The following is a 25,500-nucleotide window of genomic DNA, read 5'->3' as shown; positions in this document are numbered from 1 at the left end:
TATTATTAGCAGACTCATAATGGCAATGTTGATAGTCGGTAGCACATGAGCGAGAGTGATGTAACGGTGACTACGGAAAAAATAGTTAAAATACGTTGCGTTTTAAGGCTGACCAAGGGCTGTTTACACTGAGGAAATAAGGTCATTTTTGTAGGAGTAACAATTTGACCGAAGATCTCCAGCTACAGATTCATCACAAAAAAAATAAGTTGAATATATTTTTAACTAAGTTAAATTATTTTTTAATTTAAGTTAATTAATTAAGTTAATATTATATTAGGTTCCTTCTAAGGTTGATATGGGTACACCTTTAAAGACATTTTTTTGCAAATATTTGAAAAAGTACTTAAGACGAAATACTGATCGTCTGGAGAAAGTTTAATTTTACAATGTTACATTTTACAATGCTATACAACCCACAGCAAAACTCGTCGGTGTTGTAAAATTACTTCATTGAAATATCTTAAATAATGTTGTTACTATCAGTTATTTCAATGAAATCTTTTTACGACAGTGACTAACTTTTCTGTGGTTGTAGAAATTTGTTCAAAATCAAACATAATCCAGATGCTTAGTGCTTCTCTATTTTTTTTTTTAATAACTTGTTTATAAGTCGTGTATGTATATATATTTTTTTCAGATATTGTTTTCGTGTTGAATCTGCACCCAATGGAAATTGATCGTATTCAGACTCGCTCTGTATAGGAGGAACGTTTACCTCGCAATAGTTATCGCGGCACACGGGACTGTTGAATGTAGAGCTGTAGCAAACCGTATGTATTCGGTACTGAGTAACGGGTGCGACATCTAGTAACGAGTAACGAAACGTTACACACGGCTGGATTTCGTTACTCGCATTTTTTGTATGTTTCACGCATGCGCGCGCATATTCGATGAATTTACGTTACAAAGAACGATGTTTGTTTATTAAGTAAAGTATAATTTGGAAATTCGTCGTCCAAGTTTTTTTACTGTTTATAAGAAATTACAAATTAGAAATATGTATGTTTTTTATTATCGCGTATTTTCACGTTTTTTTTGTTTTTATCTTAAAAGAGATAACATAATAAAACCGCTCTAATAGAGATTTAATTGTTTCTTTGTTAACGAAAACTGTTAATTATCAAATATTGTTAACTGTTTATATTCTATTTATTATTATTTACGCGACGTCATACTGTACGCGTACGCAATACGACTCGATTCGTTGCTGCAACATACCATAGCATGTTATGCGGTATCAGAAGTAACGAGAAACGTAACGATACGATAGTAACGAGTACTAAATGTTATATTAACGAATACATACGGGTACGCTTTTTTTTTCGTTACTTTTACACCTCTAGTTGAATGCTGAGATGAGCTTGGGTTGGTAATGCTCTGCACGAGGAATCCTTCACGTTGGCGGCACTGGAGCTCGGTCGCCGCTGCCTTGCGGACCTGTTCTGCTCGCTGATCGCCGCAGCCGGCCCTGGACGACAGCCACGCACACCGACACTCGCGTGAGACGGCGCTCCGTGTTCAACTGAACCGAGACTCGGGATCTAGAAATTAGACTGGGAACTTACTTTCATTTCTTTTGTTTCCTACCGAGGCACAAAAAAAAACTGATAATATCTCATTTCCGCAGTTCGCTCTCCGATTTCGCATACGCATCCGAGATGCGTGGAGTAGAGAAAGATAGATATCTCGCTGTCTCTGAACAACTCCAGAAGCGTTGTCGATAAGGGACGTGTCGTATGTCGCGAAACGCGGGAAAGACGATCTGGCGACAGAAGTCGATAGCACGCACTATCGCGCTCTCGTTACTGTAGTGCAATGGTACTGTAGGGCCGCGACGTCTTGGCGTGTCGTTTTGCGGGGAAGCGGGGAAGAGTAAATGAGAGGGGAAGCAGCTGCGCGCGCACATCAGCCGCTATGCGGTTCATAGCAAAAACATCAGGCGCCACGCTCTCAGTCTGAAGTGAACAATGGAGCCCGACGCAGGACGTTCAAGATACAATAAAGTAATACATAGTGGGGAGCGGGAAATTAGAAGTAGTGTAATCCAGTGTTGTGATGAAGAAGCTGCCAACATATGTCTGTTAGTACCTCTAACAAATGCAACCGAAAGAGCTGCGCGATACACAGGTATAAGCCAAAGATCAGTTTCGCGCATCCGAAAACACAACAGAGAGACGCCAAATAAAAAACAAACAACAACATTATAAGTTTTTCAACGCATTCCCCGTAATTTCACCCGCGGTTTGTTTGTTTTGCATTTGGCAATTTTCCAAACTTTCTGCACCGCTTGTTAGAATATTTTTTATCTACAAGTGTAGCCGATATTGCTACACATTATATTGCATTATATTACATGATATTATATTACATTATATACATTATATATTGCATTATATATTTTATGATATATATGATTTTATGATATATATTAATGTATATTATATTAATACATTATTTATTTACAATTTATATGTTTATATTTACATATATATCACTCCTTTATTTGACCGTTAAACAGCCTCTCATGTTTAATTATTCATTTCAAGCCAAAAAAAAAAACTGGGAAACGTTTGTTGTCAGTTGATGACTTTGATAGAAGAGTGATCAGAGACACCAGCCACGAATTTTATGCAGTAAAAAAACGACAAGGAAACTACTGCCAGTTTTGTAAGAAAAAATTCGGATGGAGTTAGGGAAATACATCGCTGCGTAAAATACTCAAAGAAATGGGTTTTGTGTGGAGAAGAAGCCAAAATAAGCGAATGCTTCTTCTCGAAAGATCTGACGTTGTTGCTTGGCGATAACGGTAGCTGACTCAGATGAAACAGTGCAGGGAGACTGGGAAGAATATATTTGACATGGATGAATCCTGGGTTGACACTAATTTAACCTTTCAGAAATGTTGGCAAAAGAAAGGTGACGTTGAAGGTGTAGGTAATGGCAACAGGAAATGCAGCGCACAGGCTGATAGTTTTAAGCGTTGGTTCTAGGCAGGGTTTCCTTCCTGGAGCCTCTCTTGTTTATAAAGCAAGCACAACAACAGGAGACTATAAAATACGCGAGGATGGTTTGTTATAAATATGGTTTTCGGACCCCTCGAAATTACTAAAATGGTTCTTTCAGAGTGCTGTTATGGAAAAAATAACAACCCGTGTGCATAAAAGTGGTAAGGTTCTTGAAGCGCGTGAAAGTGTCATGTCGATCGTCTTCACATTTCAGCCAAACCAAATGGAAAAGTAAGCATCAGCGAGGGAGTTACATGCAAGTCTTAATTAATTGTGTTTCCTACAGCAAACCACAATTACAAATTTAGTTCTTAACTTTAAAGAATTGTATAGCTATGTTTAACTATGTTTAACTAAGCTGCCCAGTCGAGCAAATAGTGCACTACCTTTAAATAATAAATTACCGTAAAGCATTATCGCATCTTTGTATCATTAAGATCTGCGCTGTGTTTCACCGTACGTAAGATTGTTCTCGACCAATGTTTTCGGAACGGCATGGAGACTTCCAGGCCGTTGTTATCTGCGGAGCAGACAAGGAAGGACGTGTCGATTACAAGGTCGCTGAGCTCTAGGGAGTCGACCCGCCAAGACGTACTCCAGTAGTATCAACTAATACAGAAAAACCTCTAGGTCGGTGTTATATTTCTTCCCGAAAACTTAAAAAGAAAATCTGTCATTCACACCAGCAAAAAAAAAAAAAAAAACCGAACAGCGGACAGAGTGGTTCTATTTTCCGATCCACCAAACCGCTGAAATGAAATTCTGCAACTGCAAGCCAAAAAAAAAAAAAACTGTCTGTAAAGTCGGTTTACGGAATATAGTTTAACGTGACGTCATAACAAAACATTGATGAAATTATTGCATACTTTTATGAATAAAATTGAATCATTTTTATTGAATTATCACTATTTTGTATGGATACAAAGAAGGAGTGAAATCTACAATTTAATTAATAAATTTACTTTTATTTGCACTCATTAATTCAAATATGTTTATTACTTTAACGAAGAGATTATTTTAACTACAACTTTAATACATGTTTGTTAGTTAACTTCTTCCAATCTGTGTAATTCTGTTAAGGATAGGACGATGATAGGAAAAGTAGGAAACGAATGGGAGTGTTTCAAGTTTAATGTGCCTCTAAAAAGTCAAATCGATGGTTGTTTCAATCGAGTGGAAGAGAGATAGATGCGGCGCAAGCGTACAATGAGCGTAACGGGACAATGTGCGTAACGGGACATTGAGTCATCCTTTTTCGTGCGTGCAGCCGGCGTTCATCGATTTATTAGACGTCACGTCAAAAACTGATAAATCTAAGTTGCTTTACGTGTTTTGCACATACCTACTTTTAAAAATTCACCTGTAATAATTTACGAAGGACATCTGTTTCGAATTATCGAGGACTGTTCGTCGTTTTACGTAATTCTTCGTAAATTTACGGATATATTAAGGGCGCGGTTACGCAGAACAACGAACTTCTTCCGGTGAATATGTTTAAGTAAACATATTTACAAACGTGAAAGTGTAGGGTCACACGCCAATTGGTATAAAGTGTACCTCTGCTAGAGTATTACTGTCAGCATCAATTTTAAAACAACAAAATATTTACCTGTTGATATGTTTAATTGCAGTCGGTAAAATATTACACGAACTTGTGCCAGGAACATCCGCCATCTAACTTTTTCGCAAAGGACTGTTTGTACTCTCAACACTCAACAGCCAATCAGAGGCTTTTTTAGAAGAGATGCCGTTCTGAACTACTTTTAAAACCTGTTCAAGTTAAATGAGAAAAGGCATCGAACGAAACATGTTCAGACTGTGTGTAACCGCACACAAAAGCTGAAAATGTTTACCTGAAGTAGTTAATATTTCCGTGTAACCGCGTCCTAAGTTTACTCGCTTTGTTCATGGACTCACAAGAATAATCTTGGAGTGTTAACAAAATCTTTCACGTTTGTTTACCCTGTTTACAACGGAACACACAACTCTAAAGTCGCGATTATCCGTTTTTTTTAACGAAGATCTAGTCATTTGGAACTATGAAGAACATCGTCGTTTATTTGAGGTGAATTACTCTTTGACAAGGCCGTAAGTATTTGATATTTTCCAAATATAACAAGATGATATTTTTACGATAAGATAGTTATCCACACTGTTAACTATTTTGGAGAGTAAGGTTTGAGACAAAAGATAACCACCAACTCTACGGACGTAATTGTTTGTGAATTAAGGGCGCTGCCTACCTAGGCACCCATATGGTGTGCAGAGCTTCAGGAAAAAAAAAACACGATTTTAAAACTACTTAAGATATCCGAATGGTTTCTGTTTACGAAAAGCATTTAAGAATTCGCTGAGAGTCGAAAAGTAGATTTTATTCCTGATAAAGTTTTTAAATTGTATTATTAGAAGAGTTAAAATTGCTAAAAAGCGTGTCTTCAGAGTTCTTTTTAGATATCAAACAACCGGTACAGACTCTTGAACGCATTACAACTTTATCTCGATTTTTCCGTCATATGTCACGGTCACAGTTGTCCCATGCACGACGAGAAGACTGCTTGGCAGTTCACAGCCAAGGGGCTTCCCTAGTAGCATCAAAAGTTAGTGAACACTATATTTTTTGGAACATGATAGCACATTATTTATCGACACTACTAATCTGACGTTTTTTCTCCCACGAAAAGAAACTACAGTAATTGTGCATCCAGTTTAAAAATTTTAATTTTATGTATCAAAATATAAAATGTCCAAATTTGAGTCAACAGTACAAAATTGACCCCGGGTGGAAGGGGAGGCAGGCTGTCTGTGCGTGCGTGCGTGCGTGCGTGCGTGCGTGGGGAGGAAGATGGCAACGAAAAAGATACCCTTGTGATTGAAATAAATTCTGAATGATTGCTTTCAGTAGGCCTATCCACAGTACCACGTGCTTGTTGGGGGAACCAGTTTCTAACTATACTGCTAACTACCATCATGGCGGCCTGCCGCGCGCACGATGCCAAATGAAGAAAACTGCTGACACGCGCAATGACAACTCGAATGGGTTTCCATAGCATTGCGTGCGCGCACATTTGTACCTAATAAGAACATGAAAAAAAATGTTTTTAAATAAATATTTGATCATTCAACTATGGTTTCGCTAGTCTTTCATTGTGTATTTTCATAAAAGTAATGTTACAAACTTATTTTTAACAATATGTAATTATGGACAACATGTCATTTATTAAAACACCATATTCTTAATACATATAAATTCAGTGTCCTGATGTTTGTTTCCAGTGAACTCTTCACCAAGTCAACCGATTTAGATGAAAATTGGCATTTATGTGTAATTTTCCAACTTGAGAGATAGGATGGTTTTTATTTCGATTAATGGTCTAAATAATATATAATTAATAATAAATAATAAATAACCGATCGCCATGGGTAAACAAAAAATCATGTCATAAACATACAAACAGTAATTGTGTGACATTTCTCTATGTCCAACACACTGTCATATAGCGCTATCCAGTTTGCTTTAACTCGCAGACAATAAAGTTCCATGTGTTTAGCCCGGGCAACGCCGGGTACTGCAGCTAGTATGCTTATATGTTTATCATGCCCGATATTCTTTAGACGATTCTGTGTTAAATTTCGTGTCCGAGTTTCGCGTTATAACGCAGCACGAATTCGCCCGTTGCCGTCGGCCAGAACTGCGCAGCTCCGCGACAGCACGCCGAGCACGGAGGCTTATCGCGCTACCACGCTCGCTAGGCGCCGTGACGCGGGTGCAGCGACGCGGCGAGTGAGTCACTCGCGGGCCCCGCCGGTCAGCCGGCGGTGACGTGTCCGTGTTTGATGCTGTAGAAGTCCCCCTCCTTGTGGGCCGTCCGTGGACTCTCCCAGTGCGGCATCGCCTCTGAGGCCCCTTCCACAGCGGCACGGAACCGGAGACTACCGCGTCTCTGCTGATTCCACAATGCACGGGAACGTAACAAATGCCAACCAAAGAGATTGCATTTCAAAATTTACGAAGTATTATTTTTTTTTTTTTCGGGATCACAGCACGGGAAGAATTTACATATCTGTTAAATATTAACCACACAATAATAATAGAATACTAGATATGATTTTACCTTGAAACAATTTTTAACATGTTTAGAACGTAAAAAAAAAACCATGGTCACCACCGCAGCCAAATACTCGGCTTGTATTGGTCGCACGGATCAACGTAAACGGAAGAGCTCGGCATTGCCGAGCTGATCTCCGTCCGCGGGCTAGGAACTCCTGTTCCATCCTCCGCTGAAGCACGGGACCTAGCGCGCTGTCTTCTCGTCGTGCATGAGACAACTCTGACAGGGAAATTAAGAAGAAGAAAAATGTATTGAAATTTTTTGGAAGCGCTTTCAGGACTCTGCACCGGGTGTTTCATGTCTTAAATAATCATTCTAAAAAGAAAAGAAAAAAGTGTGTTTAACCCTTTTCACTCTTCTAACAATAAAGGTTTATAAAAGTAAATACGGAAACACAACTACACATCCGCCCTCATCAACAGACGCCGCTCGGATATGTCGAACAACTTCTTCTGAAGCTCTGCGCACCGCACGTCTGCCTGGTTGACCCCGCATGCTGGGGGAGACCCCGAGAGGTCGCCCGCGCGAAGGAGGTGAGCATGTCCAGGCGCGAGGCAGCGCCCCGGCCGGACCAGACGCCGTCTGAGCGGAGGCCAAGGGGCGCAACTAGGATTACCAGACACTGATAACAGAAAAGGAGGACATTCACCTCGCAAAAGGAGGACATTTCACTAAAAGGAGGACAATATTTTATTTATTTTTTTAAAAAAGCCATGAATTGATTACAATGGAGTACGATATTTTACAATGTTTTGGCATTTAATACAGTTTCAGTATAAAGAATCAAAAAAACTACGCATATACAGCATATTAAAAACACGTGTTTCTGCATGTGCTGCTACCTGTCAAGCTGTCATAGAACTACTTACTAGTGGGGTGACTCTGTGGACAGCGCATTACCGCGCACCGCGCGCTTTACTCAGAGTGTAACTGCAGGAATTATCTCACTTCATAAAAAAGCCGGACATTTTGGAGCATTAAGAAAAATCCGGCCGGACGCAAAAAAATACATAAAAAGGAGGACATGTCCTCTTTTTGCCGGACGTCTGGTAACCCTACGCGCAACTGAGTAGGCGGAGTATCGCCGGAAAAAAAAAAAAAAAAAAAAAAAAAACAACTGTGCAGTTGAGAAATTCCAACTTCAAAAATTAAGTTTTAAATACAAAGAAAACATAGAAATATTTTAACATAACTTTAAAAAAAGTAATTTTACAGTTTATGGAAAAGTGTATTAATGGAGTGACGTGTTGAGTATAATTGCTAAATATGAATATTTGAAGACATTTTTGACAACGTTGTACTATGTTGGTAGCAATGAAATAAGCACGGCTGCCCCGTGCACGTGTGTATTTTTTTTTTTTTTTTTGCGATTGAAACTGAAGTTATTATTTTCAAACACTCATGCTTTGCGGCTATGCAGTTTTTTTTAAGTTCCGAAACACATGATAAAGCACTTTAACATAGTGTTTTTGGTTGTTCCGCATTGGAAAATAGATAATCTGAAACATTTATGGTGAAAATTCCCGGCAAAGAACGATTCCAAAATAAATAAATTTAAAAAATCAAGGTAGCCAACTTTTTGTTTCGAAAAGTTAAAGATTTTTTTTAGGTCGTTAGGTTTCCTCTGAATACCGCACAGTTCGCTCTGATTTCCAAAGAAAACAAGAGCGTTGGTTATATTATTGAGTGGCGACCATGTCTTCCTTGCTCTGTGGTGGAGGATTGCGAGGACTGTCTGACATCCACCTCCGTGCCTCGCGGGAGGTCACGCCTCCAGGGGCGGTTCCCGGGAGACACTTGTCGAGAAAGAAAACACGCAGTTGCAAAACATGACATTAAGTCACACACTGACCTTGGAATTTTTTCAAATTCATGGTCTCAATCTGAAATACCGAATATGTGTGGAATGAACGGAATAGAGCCATCGGCTAGCGGAACAGTTCCGAGATGGAGAAGGTGCGTTTCTTCGTGTGTTCTCAAACATGGCATGGAAAAGTACCACCGGAATTGGTTTCAACGAGTTTTAGACCATAACAATAATTCTATCGTTTGATGGTCAGAATTCGATTTCGTTAAAGAATAGGATATAATTTAATGGAATGCTTGAAGTTAACAGTGACTAGCTGTGGAGTCACTGGCGTTTTTTTTTTTTTTTGGGGGGGGGGGGGGATGACTACGAATGAAATAAAATTGTTAGTAGCCACTATGTTGTGGCCTTTTGTGAATCACTTGATGTGTGATCTACGCTTTAATCACAGAAAAATATCGCATGGCGCTGTAATAACAATATTTAGTGCGACGGCCAAGTTGGCGATGCCACAGCGAAAATACTTTTTTTGCCAGCGCTACAACCAAAAATACCAAAAATTGTATTTTTTTTCTTACTGTTACATACACATAAACAAATTACAGCCATATATGCTTTCAGGTTTGTTTAATCAATATGTTTGTGGTAAATTTAATTCAAATTTAAAATTAAATTGTAAAAATCACTGTGCGTAAACCATTTCAGAGATTTTACAAATGAATTTAGCAAACAAAACCTTAAACATATAGTAATAATAATAGAATATCAATGCAACAGCTAAAACACCTTTCGAAAGCAAAACTCTGACATACAATTCAATAACACCGCGTATTTCCAAACCCTAGGCTGACTCGCGTGCTGGCCCTTGAAGCGCGCTGGGATTGGTCGCGGCACTGACGGGGGAGGAGGAGGAGGGTGTTTACGTCTAGGGACATTGTGAAAAGGGGGTCGCGCTGTGGCGAATTTTTATGAAGGTAACAGTTGTTTTGATCTTGGAGGGGGAAGTAGAAAAAAAGATTGCCATCATGATAAGGCTAAGAAGCACAAAACCAGAGTCGGCTTGAAACCAAAAATTAATGCAAGTTAACACGTGAATTGCTGCAGATTTTGAAACAGACTTAGAAATATTATTTCAGAAGACTCCAACGGTTAACAATGAATAGACAGTGAAGGTTTTAGTTTAGTGCTATTTCCAAGACTAAGGAAACTAAATGCGACGGCGATTTGGAGTGAGAAATGCAATTGTTTGGTAAAGTTACTAAATAAAAAATTGCACAACACACTTTTTTTTCCAGAATTTTTGGTTTATTTTTATATATTAATGATTCAAACTAATAGTTAGTTTTTTCTGACTTTTTAAGTGGAAATTATTGAAAAAAAAATGTTACATAAATCTGCATGAGAAACAACGACTTTTATGTTAACAGTTCATATATAATTTCCAATGTTTGTAGTCAGAATAGTAAATTTTATCTTTCAATTACATGCTACATTGCAGTAGATATCTATAAAAAGTCTTTTCTAACTAGTTATATTTCTGCTACAATGTTTAACAGAAAATTTTGTGTCGAAGGTAGCTTACAGAAATTAATTAAATTATAATGTGTATACATACATACACATAAAAATTACCATGGGCCAAGTCATCCATCTCTGCTTTACATTAATCAATTTTATCCAGTGAATTCGTTTAAATGGAGTGTAGTATCAAATAAATTAAATAAATTTGAAACAATACTAACTACAGAGACATCAAACAAATCTTTTATCCTAAACTGATAAAAAAAAAAAATGGGTGTGTATACTTATTTACGCGCGTTAGAAGTGGGGTATTAAAAAACTAACTTTTATATTGCGTACAAATAATAATTGGAAAAATAATAATAAAAAGACAGTTAGTAAACAAAAAATTCAATCAACCAAACTATAAATCCATTCTCTGTATACAATAAAAAACTGAAATGTGTATAAATTTTAATTATTAAAGAAAACAAAATATATATATATATATATATATATATATATATATATACCAAATTTTTATCAAATTTTTATTATTTTTTATTATTTACTAAATAATCTTAATATATATAAATCCTGTGTCCTGATGTTTGTTTCCAGTGAACTCTTCACCAAGTCAACCGATTTCGATGAAAATTGGCATTTATGTGTAATTTGTTCCAACTTGAGAGATAGGATAGTTTTTATTTCGATTAATGGTCTTAATAATTTATAATTAATAATAAATAACCGATCACCATGGGTAAACAAAAAATCATAGATAATAAACATACTAACAGTAATTGTGTGACATTTCTCTATGTCCAACACACTGTCATATAGCGCTATCCAGTTTGCTTTAACTCGCAGACAATAAAGTTCCATGTGTTTAGCCCGGGAAACGCCGGGTACTGCAGCTAGTAATGTAATAATTTATAATGCAAATAAATTGTACAAATGGGAACATAATTCACAAATACTCCCATGTAAACGGCCAGGAGACTACTAAACCCTCAACAGACATTTCCTGCCAGCGATAACAGAAGCCTACAAGCAACCTCGCTTATATAAATACACTTTAAAAAATTTATAAACTAATTTTAAATAATTAATTTTCACAAAAAATAATAATTTGGTTAATTATATGGACCAGTATTCAATATCAATCACTTAAGTATAAGATTTAAAAACACGTTTGTCAAATTTTGTTGTGTAACATCTTAGCATTTAGTAGGTGTGATTTCGTGAATTGAAGGGAAATGTTACATCGGTGGCGCATAGCAGGGGAAAATTTTTAATAAAATTCGTGGTCGAAAATCATAGCTTTTATTGGAGGGATTTCATTATAAAGTTAAAAATTTATCTCTGCAAATGGAATAATTTGATGGTCGACGTAGTTGCTGCTAATTCTAGCGACGGGTGCGGAAACACATTTTGCATATGTTTACCACGCTCGGCATTATTTTAAAGAATTATGCGTTAAATTTCGTCTACAAGTTTCGTATTAATAGTGTATTTCCAACATGAGAACATTTGAATTTGCTGTTTACCGAAGTTAAATGTTACACATCTCTCGCGCATGTGTGTGTGTTTTTTTAATTTTTATATTCTACATGGTGTTCCGATTTACCACGGGTTCGTAAAGGATAGCCCAATTAAAGATTTTATTACACTACACAGTTTTATTTATTGCCACTACTTATGTCACTTACAAAAAATCTTCTAAAATGGCAAATAATTAATTACACTTAAAGAAAGGTCTATTCCCCAGTCACTCGTTCCACACACCTCTCTGGGCCGCACCTCTGGCGCAACTCTCGCCGCAGCACCCCTCGTGGGTCTCCACCGCGGGACTCCGTCGCCACACTCCGCCGCCGCCGACGCACTTCCCCTTCGCCGAATATCCGCTCGACTCCTCGCTCGCAACTTAGCTCGGGGCTCCGCCGCGCCCGCGACTCTATCGCCCGGAAGCTTCGCCGCGGGAGAACTCCCGACTGAACACTCCGAACTGACTCCACTCCACTCCACTCCACTGACGTCCTCGGGCATATATATATAGGGCCCGGTGCAATTCCAGAACTCACGAGAGCGGCCGGGGCCAGTCGCGTGATCGCGAGCCGCCCCGACGGCAGAAATCTCTCGAAAACACGTGTCGACGGCTCGCGTAACTCCCAGCTGTCCGGTGTCAGTTACGTGTCAAAGGCAAGGCGCCGTGCGGGGAGTGGGGTGAACGAGGGGGGGAAAGCGACAATCCTTGTTATGGCGCGCGCGGCGCATATCATATTGCGGCAGTCGCCAGCCAGCTCTACACCTGCACGTGTCCCGGCCAATGTCACCTTTGCTTGCCAAGTCAACTGCACAGGACTAAACATGTGTTAATAACTACAGTACACTCTTAAATTTACATCTTGTCAGTATTAGGAAGAATGCAGATTGCCGATCTACCCTCTGGCTCTGGAGTAGAGCGCCTGACTTGTATCTTGTAGGAACCGGGTTCGCGCCCCAGCTCCTCCAAGGCGGATTGCTCAGGCAAATGGTGGCATTTGTCTGATGGAATACAATCCCTTGCAACAAGTCAGGTTACCAAAGAGACGGTGGGTGGAAACAAAAAAACACTTCTTGGGTGGCTTCCAAATGGGGGAGTACGTATTTTTCTTGGTGCTCCCCGTGTGAAGTCGTACGGGGGTTGCTCCGGGGTCGAGGAGTTTTACAAATATATTAAGACACTGAACTGGCTTTACTGTAACAAAACATGTATCAATTAATCATTTTATTTAGAAGAATAATTGAGTTAATCTTATTCAGTAAATAAGCTGAATGACAAAAATTTCTAAATGCAAAAAGGTTATTCTAACAGGAACCTCACTTATATAAATACACTACCGTAAAATTATAAACACAAAATCTATCAATAATATTCACAATCAATACAAAAAAACACACTAACTGGCTAAAAATCTTTAAAAAAAAAAATACTTCATAGTTTCCGCACACCTTTGACTATATGTTTCATATATAATAGGAAGTATTAAATTATAGTTAGGCCCTATACATTTATAATGTTTTATTTTTACCTATGCGTGACGTATTTAATTTAATATTACTTTAAGTAATGAACTTAGCTGTGTATTTAATAATATTATAGCAATATGATAAAGCACACTTGTATGTTCTAGTAATCTGCAATGAAATTTTTTTTTCCCAAGTTATGAACCACGTTCCTATAGCTTAATTAACCGCGCACTATAACCACTACGTTAGAAGCCTGACGGAAGATTGTTAGGTTTTTAAAACTTTAAATAACTCTTTACTATGACTATTTTAGTTTACCAAATATATTCCATGGTAGTTTCACTACCATAAAGATTCATTTGACACACCAATACTTTAGGTTCCATGTTCATACACGTGGATACGTCATATTCCTATGAAAATTGCGTTGCATGCGCATCGTACAAATTAACTCTCATTTTCCATATCGTGCCTAAAGAAATATAACTCCAAAAAATTTAGTAAGCAGCTGTATTTAATTAATATACTTGTATTTCAATAAAATGTTTTTGTACGCTTTCGCAACGCGAGTTGTCTGTGAAGTGTATAGCTTACACATAGCTTAACCTGAGTTAAATTGTGGAATTTTAGGTTACAAGCATTAATTAAAGAAATAATTCGTCCAAAATCCCATCATCGAGATAAATGAACAATGTTGCATTGTTTTGAGGATGGGCCTATAGTCCATTGAAATGTTACTTAGCGTGCGTTTGCCAGAGGACGCAATTTTATTTTTTTAGATATGAAGGGGAGGTTAGTGTAAAGTTAAATCCAAGTTTGTGGGGTTGCAACTATTGTTCCACGGCCGCCATCTTGGAAAAAAGAGTTTCAAATTGTTTTTACGGATTATATGCCAAACAATAGGTCTCACAAAACAAATTATTTAACATTTTTTGTTGCAAATAAAATTATTTATAACTTTTGTCCAGTAACGTTTAGTCGTAGAACCATAAATAAAAAAGTTATAAGCGAAAATCCATAAAACTTTGAGAAATAAAAATCTATTTGTTGATATAACTTTTTTTCTAATAATTAAAAAAAATATCAGACCATTTTTATAGATGGTGTTTTAAGGAACAATTTTTATTATAAACATTTTTAAATTTATTTATTAGTTAAGGTTTTACAGCGCTGCGAAACGAATTATTCTTCAGTATTCATAACTATACATAAATATAAATATTAATGACTAGTGGCCCGTCCTGGCTTCGCACGGGTGGACAATATATTTTTTTCATATTTTTACTTTTTATTTACATTTTGTTGTTGTTTGATTTCTATAATTTTTTAACACAGTATCACATCATCTATGTATACTTACAATCCGAATTTGTTCATCGTTTTTTTATTAAAGTAACTTATTTAATCTTAAGGGAGACATATTACTTTTTACATTTTTATCTGATCCTACCTAATTAAATTTCCTAAGTTTTTTTATATATTTACATTTTTTTATTAATATTTTTGTTGTTGTTTTGTTTTAGGTGCCTGTATTTATTTTAAAGAGTTTTTCTAAGTCAGTGTAATTTTTACATTTCTGTATTTACATTTTTATGTTAAAGCTTAATTTAATTCTATTGGTTCTAACTTTTATTTTACAAAAAATTTACCTTAAAACTTCATTGTACACTATGTTGGCAGTGGTATTTGTAGGTGATAACAAAACATATTGATTTTCAGGAGATCATACTCGAGAAAGGGCAACATATAATTATTGCCCATGAGAGAACCACTCTTTTCTTAGGTCGATGCCAACAATCGAAAAAGTTTGTACCTGTGATTTGTTTATCGTAAGGGCAAACGATATCTTCACAGGAAACTGTAACCTTTTAAAGGATATAGGCAAATCTGTCGGAATCATCGGGATTCGCGGAATGTGAGCGAGCTGTCCGGCCGCGGGCCCAGTGATGATTGTTGCTACAATCACATTGTTTCGTAATTCCTTTATCAAAAGTCTTGTGCCATTACACATACTGGGAGGGCTTACCTTTCTGGTAAATATGTAGTTTAGCGGTATTTGCGGAAAAAATGTTAAAAATCCGAAAATACTTTTATTATATGCTATTTAACTTCCTCTTTGCATTAAACCCGGCGGAGATAAGAAATTCCAAATACTTTAGGAGATATAGAATTTTTTTATTTTCATCACAATATCTGTGCATTCGTGCGGCGTGTACCATTGTTTCTTGTTTATAAGTATCAATTTTTTATTATTTTTTTTTCGCGACGTAGGTGAACGACTACATCATTTTCTACTAATGGCAAAGGAATTGTACCCGCCTCTAACTTAGGTGAGATTTTTAACGTTTCAAATTGTAATGTTTTATTATTGTTATTTGGATATTGTTGCGCAAGTAAGAGGTCGTCCATTAATCACGTGATGTTTTTTTAGCAAATGTTTAACCCCCCCTCCCCCTTAGTGATTTGTGGTGAGGTTTTAGACTACCCCCCTCCCCCCTCCCCGCCCCAATAAATCACGTGTATTTTTTTTGGTACAAAATATTTTTAAAAATTTCAGAATATTATCTTTAAATACAGGTATAATCTAATGTAATTCTGGAAAATTAAGCACAGTGATAAAAATGTCCAGACACACATTAAGGTTGCAGGTTTATTCTCACTGGCATAAAAATAATAAAGGAAAGGCTTATATGTGATTTACGCATGTATTCGGCGCCAAAATCAGTCTTACCATTCAATGGTCTTACTGGCGACTGGCAAGCCGAGCCGGGTGGTTCATGTTGCGGCGGGCTGGGATATTGTTGCCTGGCTACGGCAAGTCAAGGTCACGCTATACCCCCCTCCCCCTTGTGATATTTCGTGATTTTTCCCGACCCCTAATAAGTAAAAAAAAATTACGTGAGTTCCAACTGTTCATCCTTTGTCCCGGTTTGTTTAGTCAGGTCAGTTACATTATAAATACTTTAAAACTAAACAACCATTAAAATTAATTTACATTATTTTTAATGTCCGCTTAGTTTGAAAGTATTTATAATGTAACTAACCTGACCTAATCGACCATTTTAATTTATTAGGCATTCACGAATTTAAAAATTCTTGTGGGTAGTGCACTGTATCTTCGATGTTGCATACGGTGTAAATAGATTTGTAACAATTAAAATCACCCGGTACTTTTTTCATAATCATTCTATTTATCTCATTTACTGAGTCGTTGCTCGGTGACACTATCGCCCTCGAACAGAGCCAATTATTTCTTTCTGTGAGATTTTCGATGTCGGGATAGATTGTGTCTATAAGAATTTATAGACTGTTAACAGTTTGAGCTAATTCATTGTCCAAGATAAAATAAGAATAGAACTTTTGATAAATACTTACTATTATAGTGTAGATTATAAAGAGGAAAGAGCCTCGTGCCACGTCAAACGTAAACAAACCTCTCATCCATATAACGAATAGAACTTTTGATAAATACTTACTATTATAGTGTAGATTATAAAGAGGAAAGAGCCTCGTGACACGTCAAACGCAAACAAACCTATCATCCATAGATAACCATAGCGCGCGTCGCAAGCATGGCTGTGCCAGGCAACATTCCGACCTCCATGGCAAAACAATTAAAGCGTTTGAAACAGGAGTATGAATAACATGGTCTATCAACTTTAAAAATTTAAAAAGAGGTTATTGTGACATAACGATAATAGTTGGACATATAGTATCGCAAAGTTTTTTGTATTTAATGATATGTTCTTTAATATTGTAGGACATACTTTTGTTCTATCATCAATAGTTTCCGCAGCGTATGCGATGTAAGATGTTTTATGGCATTATTTTTACACCTTGGGTTACGTTACTAATGTTTTAGTAAGGATTCCTTATCTTTTCTAGCAATAAATATAGTTTATGTTACTCAGGGTGAATGTAGCTTTCTAATGGTGGAAAAAATTTTGAAATCGGCACAGTAGTTTTTAAGTTTATTCATTACAAACATACACACAAAAATACAAATTTTCCTCTTTATAATATTAGTGTAGATTTACCATAATTTTTAATCATCTTGTTATTTGTTTTATAATAATCTTTTTAATTATTGATAATGCAATATTGTTATTAATTAATTATTGATTTGACACTCCATCACAAAACTTTGGATTTATTAATTTTTAAACAAGGTCAAATCATTGAGAGTGTCATTACCGAGAATAATGCGCAGGTCGAAAATACCCAAGTGACCGTTTGGGAGTAAAAGAACATCTGCCTGCTATTATTATTATTATTATTATTATTATTATTATTATTATTATTATTATTATTATTATATTTTGTTAAAGTTGTTCCTCAACAAGAGAGTTGACCCTGCTTTGCTCACTGCCATTGGTGAACGTTTTTTTATCTCTTTATATGGTGGCTAATAAAGGTGATAATTCTCTTGACAGCCTAAGATATAAACAATTCGCCAATTCAGTGACAAAGAGTACATTTAATTTATCTTCACTTCCTCCAACACAAGATACAGCTCGCTTTCATAGCTTCCGAGTCTACCATCAGGTCCAGTCATGGCTTCGTAATTAAAACGATCCTGAAGACTGGGGCTGGAAAAAATGTGGAAAAAATTTTGATGCCAGTGCAGAGCTCTAAACCTCCAGCACCCACTGAGCTTCTAAAATTAATTTTCTGCGTATGGAAAGGAAACTGTGGAGCGATGTGTGGATGTCGAAAAGCAGGCCTGAAATGCTCTGCGGTGTGCTTCCATTGTTCTGGAGAGACTTGCAGCAACATAATGGAGCTCTCGAAATTAATTGAAGAAAATTATTTTGAAGATGAACCGCCGACATTGACGCCACTTCCTTCTCCGGTTCTCCATCAAGCATTTAATATAGAAAGCCAACCAGATGCTGAGCCGCAGCCTGGTCCATCAAACAGACAGAGGACAGAGTAGTTGTGATTTAGAAAATCACCGTGGATTATGCCTACTGGGGATACCACGTAAAAACAAAACGCGCCTCCAGACACTACCTCGTAGGTGGTGGGGAAGAGTCAATAATTAATTAATAACAATATTGCATTATCAATAATTAAACAATTATAAAAATAACAATATGATTAAAAATTATGGCAAATCATCAATATTTATATTTATGTATAGTTATGAATACTGAAGAATAGTATTCGTTTCGCAGCGCTGTAAAACCTTAACTAATAAATAAATTTAAAAAATTTTATAATAAAAATAGTTCCTTAAAACACCATCTACAAAAAGGGTTGATATCATTTTTTTGTAAAATGATTAGAAAAAAACTTTATATTGACAAATAGATTTTTATTTCTCAAAGTTTTATGGATTTTCGCTTATAACTTTTTTATTTATGGTTCTACGACTAAACGTTACTAGACAAAACTTATAGATGATTTTATTTTCAACAAAAAATGTTGAATAATTTGTTTTGCGAGATCTATAGTTTGGCAGATAAACCGTAAAAACAATTTGAACCCCTTTTTCCAAGATGGCGGCCGTGGGACAAGGATTGCAACCCCACCAACTTGGATTTAACTTTACACTAACCCCCCTTCATATCTAAAAAATAAAATTGCGTCATCTGACAAACGCAACCCCAAATGTAACTTGTCAATGGACTACTACTGGTTTCTCGTCTCACTCTCATGCACTAAGTCTTGAGCCGAGGGAACTAGCCTCGAACAAGTCACCTCAGCAGTCACAGCCATCGAAGAGCCTGCGTTAATTAACATTAAAATGCTAAATTGCGACATAAATGCTGCAGCATGTCTATATTAAGCATTTGAAAGTTATCGTCAAGTTCTGAATCCCGCAACTAACTAGATACTCATTCCTATTACTGTAAAGTTGCATATAGGCAGTGGCGTAGCCAGGATTTGTGTATGGGGGGTGTTAAGAAGAATGCCCCCCCCCCCCCCGTATTAAATTTGGATTTTAAGGTGTAAAATAGTGCTATTTTAGCAGTTTTCGGTACTTAAATTTAAATATTGTAATGGTAAAAATTTTATTAATTTTAATATGAAATTTTAGTGATGAATAAGATATTAATTAAAGATTTGGTGCTAAGGAGGGGGGGTTTGAACCCCTAACCCCCTGGCTACGCCCCTGCATATAGGACTTAACATTATGTTCTGTAAATAAGTACATGCATATATACAAACACATATATAGTTATGTTCTCGTCGTCGTGCCGGATTGCTTCTACCCGACACCTTTCCCTCTCCTTGCACGGTTCCCCTACCACACGGCTCAGACCGGTTGCTTGATCAGGCAACACCGCCGCAAGGTGAGCTGCAACTGTACTGACATCACAGCCAGTGCGGGCCTCGAGGTCCGAGTGCCAGATCCGGGCATCGAACCGCGGGCCCACGTAGAGTTCCAGGCCGCGGATTGCCGCTCACTGCCACTGGCTGCGAAAATAGATATCAGGTTTTAATGGTGATGTAAATAACGGATGTTTGGTGACCCCTGAAGTATGCGTGAGTTGGGTGGTTTGGCGGGGTTGCAGTCAGGACTCGAACCCGTGCTCACGGCCATCTACCTCCCCTCTCCACCTGGCAGGGGCGTAGGAACCGGGGGGGACAGGGGGGACGTGTCCCCCTGAACTTTTTGGGTGGAGGGGACTGTCCCCCCCAACTTTCTAAACCGTGATATTTTTTATTTTATAATATTATTTTGCCCAACTTTATTTGTAATTTCTTCACTCATCAAATTTTATCTTAAGGAAACAATAATAATTTTAACATCGATGTATCCAATGGTTAGATACAAAAACTGCTTGAAAAGTGCTATTTTGCACTTTTAAAATCAAAATTTTCCGGTGGAGGACCCCCGGATCCCCCGTCTTAGTAAGAGGGGAATGGGTTTACATGACATCAAAATCATTATTTGTCCCCCCCCCCCCCCAACTTTATGAACACAGCTACGCAAATGCGTCCTGAGGCGCGGCCAACGAGAGAGCAGTTCAGGCACGCGTCGGCGAGTCCGTCCAGGGTCAAAACTAATTCGTACACGACCCGTCACTGCACCTAGCCGACAATCGTAAACCACTTCCTTTACACACATAGGGTCATCTCTCAGGCATAACTTGGAAAACAAGACGTTTGGACTGTTACGTTATCATTCTCAACATGCATCACTGCGTTTGCGGTTTGTAGTTCCAGGTGTTGTAGCAGCTCACCCTGCATCACGCGAAATAACTTACTGCCTTCACCGAGATCTGGCTTAACGTGTATTTGTCTCATAATTTCCTCCCACCATGTGATAACCACAGGACATGATGTGCTACAGGCCGGGATAGATGAAGCCCGCGTACGTGTGTGTCTTAAGTCTCTCGACCACGGGAAGTCGATCGCATGCAGATATTTCTCCCGCTGCCTGAGCCGTGAGAAGTACTCCAGGGGCATTGCCAGTACCACAGCAACTATATTCTGCTGTGGCTTGCTCGACTTGGCAGGGGCTCAGAAGGCACAGGGTGTCGAATCTCCAGCCCCAAGAATTGAGACCACGCGCCGCTATGTCCACTCTCCGCCCAGTGTTGGGTTGAAGTGTGTCCCCCCCCCCTCTGCCCCCTGCCCGGTGCAGCAGCAAGTGCCATTAACTGTGAATGTCCGGAAATGTCGTTAAAAACACAATTTTCGTACATTATCAAGCTCGCCATCATTTTTAAAGACTTCCCAGCTAAATTTCGTTTCCGAGTTTCGTTTCATAATTGTGTACTTGCAACATTAGAACACACACGAGTTTGCTCGTTACCGATATTAACGCATTGCTGGCGGGTACTGATAAAACTAGCTCGGTTTTTTTTTTTAAATTGTGGGAATTTGAAAAGTTGTGCATTCGATAATGTGAAGGGGGCCCGACAATATTAGTTGCCCCCGAGCCCTGTTTCTCTCGACGGCCCTGACTCCGAGGGGACGACATTGTCTCCGGAGCACGAAGGGTCGGGTCAAGGTCTGCCCCACCTCTGCCGTGTTCCTGTCGAGCACACCGCAGTGGGATCTGAGCCACGGGGCCCACCTCAACAAGAGTCTAGCGGCAGCACCGCTACTTCCTGCAACTGGCTGCACATGCCGCACCGCTCACGCTCGTTCCGGGGCCGGCGGCGCGATCCCGCAACGGGAAGCCTTCTTTTCACTGACGAGAGAGCAAAACGTCCAATCGTGCATTTTCGTTTTTTTTTTTTTGGTTCATTGTAAATAAATATGGAGGTGTTGATAAAAGGAAAGACCATAAACAAGGCAATGGTATTTATTTGTAATTGTTTTTAGAGGAAAATACCTAATTGAAGGAACTTACTTCGTGGATTTGTATATTTTTCATACCGTATAAAATCTAGGAAGTCTTTGTCTTCCACAAATATTCTCGGGACGCCCCATATTCCCTTGCAATTTTACGCAGCTTGTAATTTTCAGGTAAGGACATGATAACTAATGGTCAATTAGATTAGGTTAGCTACATTATAAATACTTTAAAATATTGTGGACGGTTGATTTGGTTAGGATAGCTACATTAAAGATACTGTGAAATCATGTAAACGGTTTCCTAGCGCTGGATAGCTACATATTAAAAAAGTTATTTGCTAAGCAACCATAAGATGATTTTACAGTATTTTTAATGTATCTATACTTACCTAATATAACCAACCATCCACTAAACAGTCTATGTGGCTTTTTTTTATACTGGAGAGAAAAAACGCGCGCGTAAAAAAAAAACATCCAAGGGGTAGGAGTTCCCGATCGGCCAACTTCGGAAAGGCTCGGCATTAGCAGCCAGTTGCAGGAAGTAGCGGTGCTGCCGCTAGACACTTGTGCCCACCTCAAGGCCCGTGCCTGAAACCCTCCCATTCTACAATCAGAATTCAGATCGCTCATTAATCAATTATACATGCAAATTAACACGCACGAACTCTCCAGACCAGACCTCTGGTCTGGGACGCAGATTCTCGAGTGTTTACAGATATTTTTTTTAGCCTGAAAATTAATTAAAATCATTAACAACTTTGAATCTACTCGATTTCTATACACCCGAGTACAGGGTTCGACGAATGAAAAGATTTGCTGTGTTGTGTCCACCACACTGGGAACGCTATGAAAACCAATTGAAATTGCATTTTATTTGTTTTTATTTACAATAATAATGTTGGAATGATCTGGGTTAATGTATATTGACATCTGGTGCAGTGATAATAGTTTTCTTTTCCATTTTCACTATTTTTCATTTAATAAAATTTTGTTATTTTTATACAAGTATCTGTAGTTATTTAGTAAAAAAAATAGCGAGTCGGCCCTGCGTGCAATGTATATTTGTTGTTGACAGCTCAGAGTTGTGTAGATGGCGCCTAACAACACCTTTAATAACCTATGAAATTACCATCACAGAGTGGTAATCCAAGAGTATCCATAAAAAGTTATACTCTATTATATTTAATATTAAGAGTCATATAAACATACTCATATAACTGGTATAGCTTCAAAAATGATACAGGCTACATAGGTGGTTGAGATCTACTTTCAACTTCATTTTACTGTCGGCACGTCGAAATGTGTATTGACTTGTCACCATGAAACTGTTTTTAGTATAAAACATTAAAATTGAAATTTTTATAACTGCCAGTTATAAGGTTACACTTTTTATACGTCATTAATACTTGAAACATTCTTATTTCACTGCCAAGTACCAACCTAACTGAATGTATACCAAGCATAGAATATAAACATTTATTCACACCAACGATTTTTCAAAGGTTGATTCCAAAAGTGTTAAGACTAGCACGAATGAACTATAAACATGTAATAATTTTTAAAAATTTCGAAAGTGCTTTTCACATACTATATAAGGTGGCATTTTGATATAAATGATGTTGTGAACTATTTTATTTGATAGTTAATTCGTCATAAAGATGAAGAGAATCATTTTTTATCGTGGCTTTATTAGTTTCCAGTAAATACATTACAGGTAAAATATTAAATATTAAGTCAGAACTCATCATGAAATACAGAATTCATTTATAATTTTCTGGTACAGTGCAAAAGTGAAATTCATTATTTCTCGTATTGGATAGGAAAAAATGTGATTATTTACTTTAAGTTATAATAAATTAACGTTTATGGTATATATTTTGGAGGATTACAACTTAATCTGTAATTAATTTATGAAGTTATGTTTGATAAACTTAAGAAGTGGACTTCCAGCTGCTCTACAATCTAATAATAACAAAAATTAAGCGCCAACTTACAATCATGGTACACGACTTTACTACATAAGTATCGCCCGTTGCGTCATCAAGTCCTGAAATGTTCATGTGTCGCACCTTCGTGCGACGGGTGCGCGGAACAGCCTTAAAACGTTGTCCGGAATCCCGCCTCCATCCCTCCCCCCCAGGCAGCACACCCCTACTTCCAGGAAAGGAGTTCCCTCTCCCCTCAGGGGCCGGGGAGGGAGTATCGGCGACGTGGCAACGCCGCTGCCGTGGGGACTGTGAGCTAGGTTAGTTTGTGCGCGGATGCCAATGTTGGCGACGCTGCAGGAGGGCGCGGGAGGGGCCGGAGGGGTGGCTCGGCCCAGGCTCCGGCTCTCCCCGGCGGCCAGTAGGAGGGTAGACAGCGCTGGGGCAGGGACCAGCTCCGCGCCGCGTGTGTGTCGGAGCGACACAAGGGAGAGTCCGCAAGGGAGGGGAAGCCTGGCGGCGAGATGCGTGCACGAGGTGAGTGAGTGAGTGAGTGCGCGTGTGTGTGTGTGTCGGGGGCGAGCAGTGGGGTAGGTTAGGGGCGCCTGCCCTGGTGCGTGGCCGCCCGCAATCAATACCGGCGCCTCGGCCGGCGTGGGCATGGCATAGGTCAGGCGTGGCCGGCCTCGGCAGGCCTCCGACTCTGTACGTCACGGCGAAACTGATAACGCAACTACGCACACGGACGCGAGATGGGTTGCTTAGGGCGAAGCATGACGTCGCTAGCTCGTCGAGTGACTATTACAAAAGAAAAGAGTTGAACTGGTTACTCGCTTGCATGATGTTTACATACAATTCATTTATATACATTACTAGCAGACCCGGCCACGCGTTGCTGTGGTTGAGTAATTTAGAAAGGATTTATCAAAGACAAAACCAAACGTGTGCCATTGCATAGTTTAAGGGGGTTCAAATTACGCAGAATAATAATCGGTGATCCAATTTTTAATTGAAGATTGTGTGGTGGCATTCCTGATATGTCCAGAGTGTTTAAGAATTCAATTGGAAAATTCACTGCCTCGTTTTCATCTACAGTAGCGTCAATTGACTTAAACGACATCAAATCACCTGGTAATAATTGTTGTATATGGTAGTTAATTCGATCCATATCAACATTTTGTGCTGCCAAAATAACACGATTACTTAGCCAATTGTGATTTGAATAGTTATTTAGTATATCCGGAAATACACTCTCGATCAGTTCATTTTTATTTTGTACAACTGTACAGAAGTTGTCTGGCAATCTTATACATTGGTTATCAGTTTATTATTAATTATAAATTATTAAGAGCATTAATCTAAATAAAAACTATCCTATCTCTCAAGTTGGAAAAAATTACACATAAATGCCAATTTTCATCGAAATCGGTTGACTTGGTGAAGAGTTCACTGGAAACAAACATCAGGACACTGGATTTATATATATTAAGATTTTCTGAAAATTTGTACAGTAAAATCTCGTTGATCCGGATCAGATCTCTGGATATTTAATATAATGTTCACATAAAACCGACGATTGTACTGTACATTTATCCAAACGAAGACGGATAGAACACGATAATATCCCTGAGTATGATTCATTCAAACGCCATGCATGTTTGAAACAGAAGAAAGTTGACGAATTATTTCTTTAGAAATGATTTTAATTCATACTTTTTATATTGTTTAATGACCTGTAAACAATAAAGGGCATGCTATGTAATTTTGTTACAAATCATGTGTTTGTTTTACCTTACTCAACTGTACATAAGTCTGCCAGTTTAAAATTTGTGTTTTGTTTATTACCTAGATTATCCGGATTGCCTTTAGTTACAGTTAGCCAG

The 25,500-nt window shown here is 38.1% G+C and overlaps 2 protein-coding genes across 6 annotated transcripts in view; one reads left to right on the top strand and one right to left on the bottom strand.

Moving 5' to 3' along the window:
• Positions 1-25,500, bottom strand: part of LOC134530566 (dnaJ protein homolog 1-like) — a 108,565-nt gene that overhangs the window by 31,470 nt on the left and 51,595 nt on the right. Inside the window, exons 1-2 of one of the 5 annotated variants that reach the window (XM_063365513.1) lie at positions 1,569-1,825; positions 1,310-1,471 (exon numbers count right to left, since the gene is read on the bottom strand). The exons of 1 other annotated variant lie outside the window; for it this stretch is intronic. Coding sequence is in view for 1 of the 4 variants with exons in the window: in XM_063365511.1 (XP_063221581.1) it covers positions 719-807 (89 nt within the window). In the remaining 3 variants the exon portion in view is untranslated. Of the gene's footprint in view, positions 1-718; positions 959-1,309; positions 1,826-19,610; positions 19,631-25,500 lie in introns of those variants that run through there. 3 more of the 5 variants (XM_063365516.1, XM_063365512.1, XM_063365511.1) reach the window with 3 other exon arrangements.
• LOC134531278 (E3 ubiquitin-protein ligase TRIM71-like) overlaps positions 24,001-25,500 on the top strand; it is a 61,160-nt gene continuing 59,660 nt past the window's right edge. The window contains exon 1 of the mRNA XM_063366970.1: positions 24,001-24,154. The gene's annotated coding sequence lies outside the window, so the exon portion shown is untranslated. The remainder of the gene's footprint in view (positions 24,155-25,500) is intronic.

This window comes from Bacillus rossius, chromosome 3 (genome assembly GCF_032445375.1).
Source record: "Bacillus rossius redtenbacheri isolate Brsri chromosome 3, Brsri_v3, whole genome shotgun sequence".
NCBI classification, from domain to species: Eukaryota; Metazoa; Arthropoda; class Insecta; order Phasmatodea; family Bacillidae; genus Bacillus; species Bacillus rossius.
This window is presented reverse-complemented; position numbering and strand designations above follow the sequence as displayed.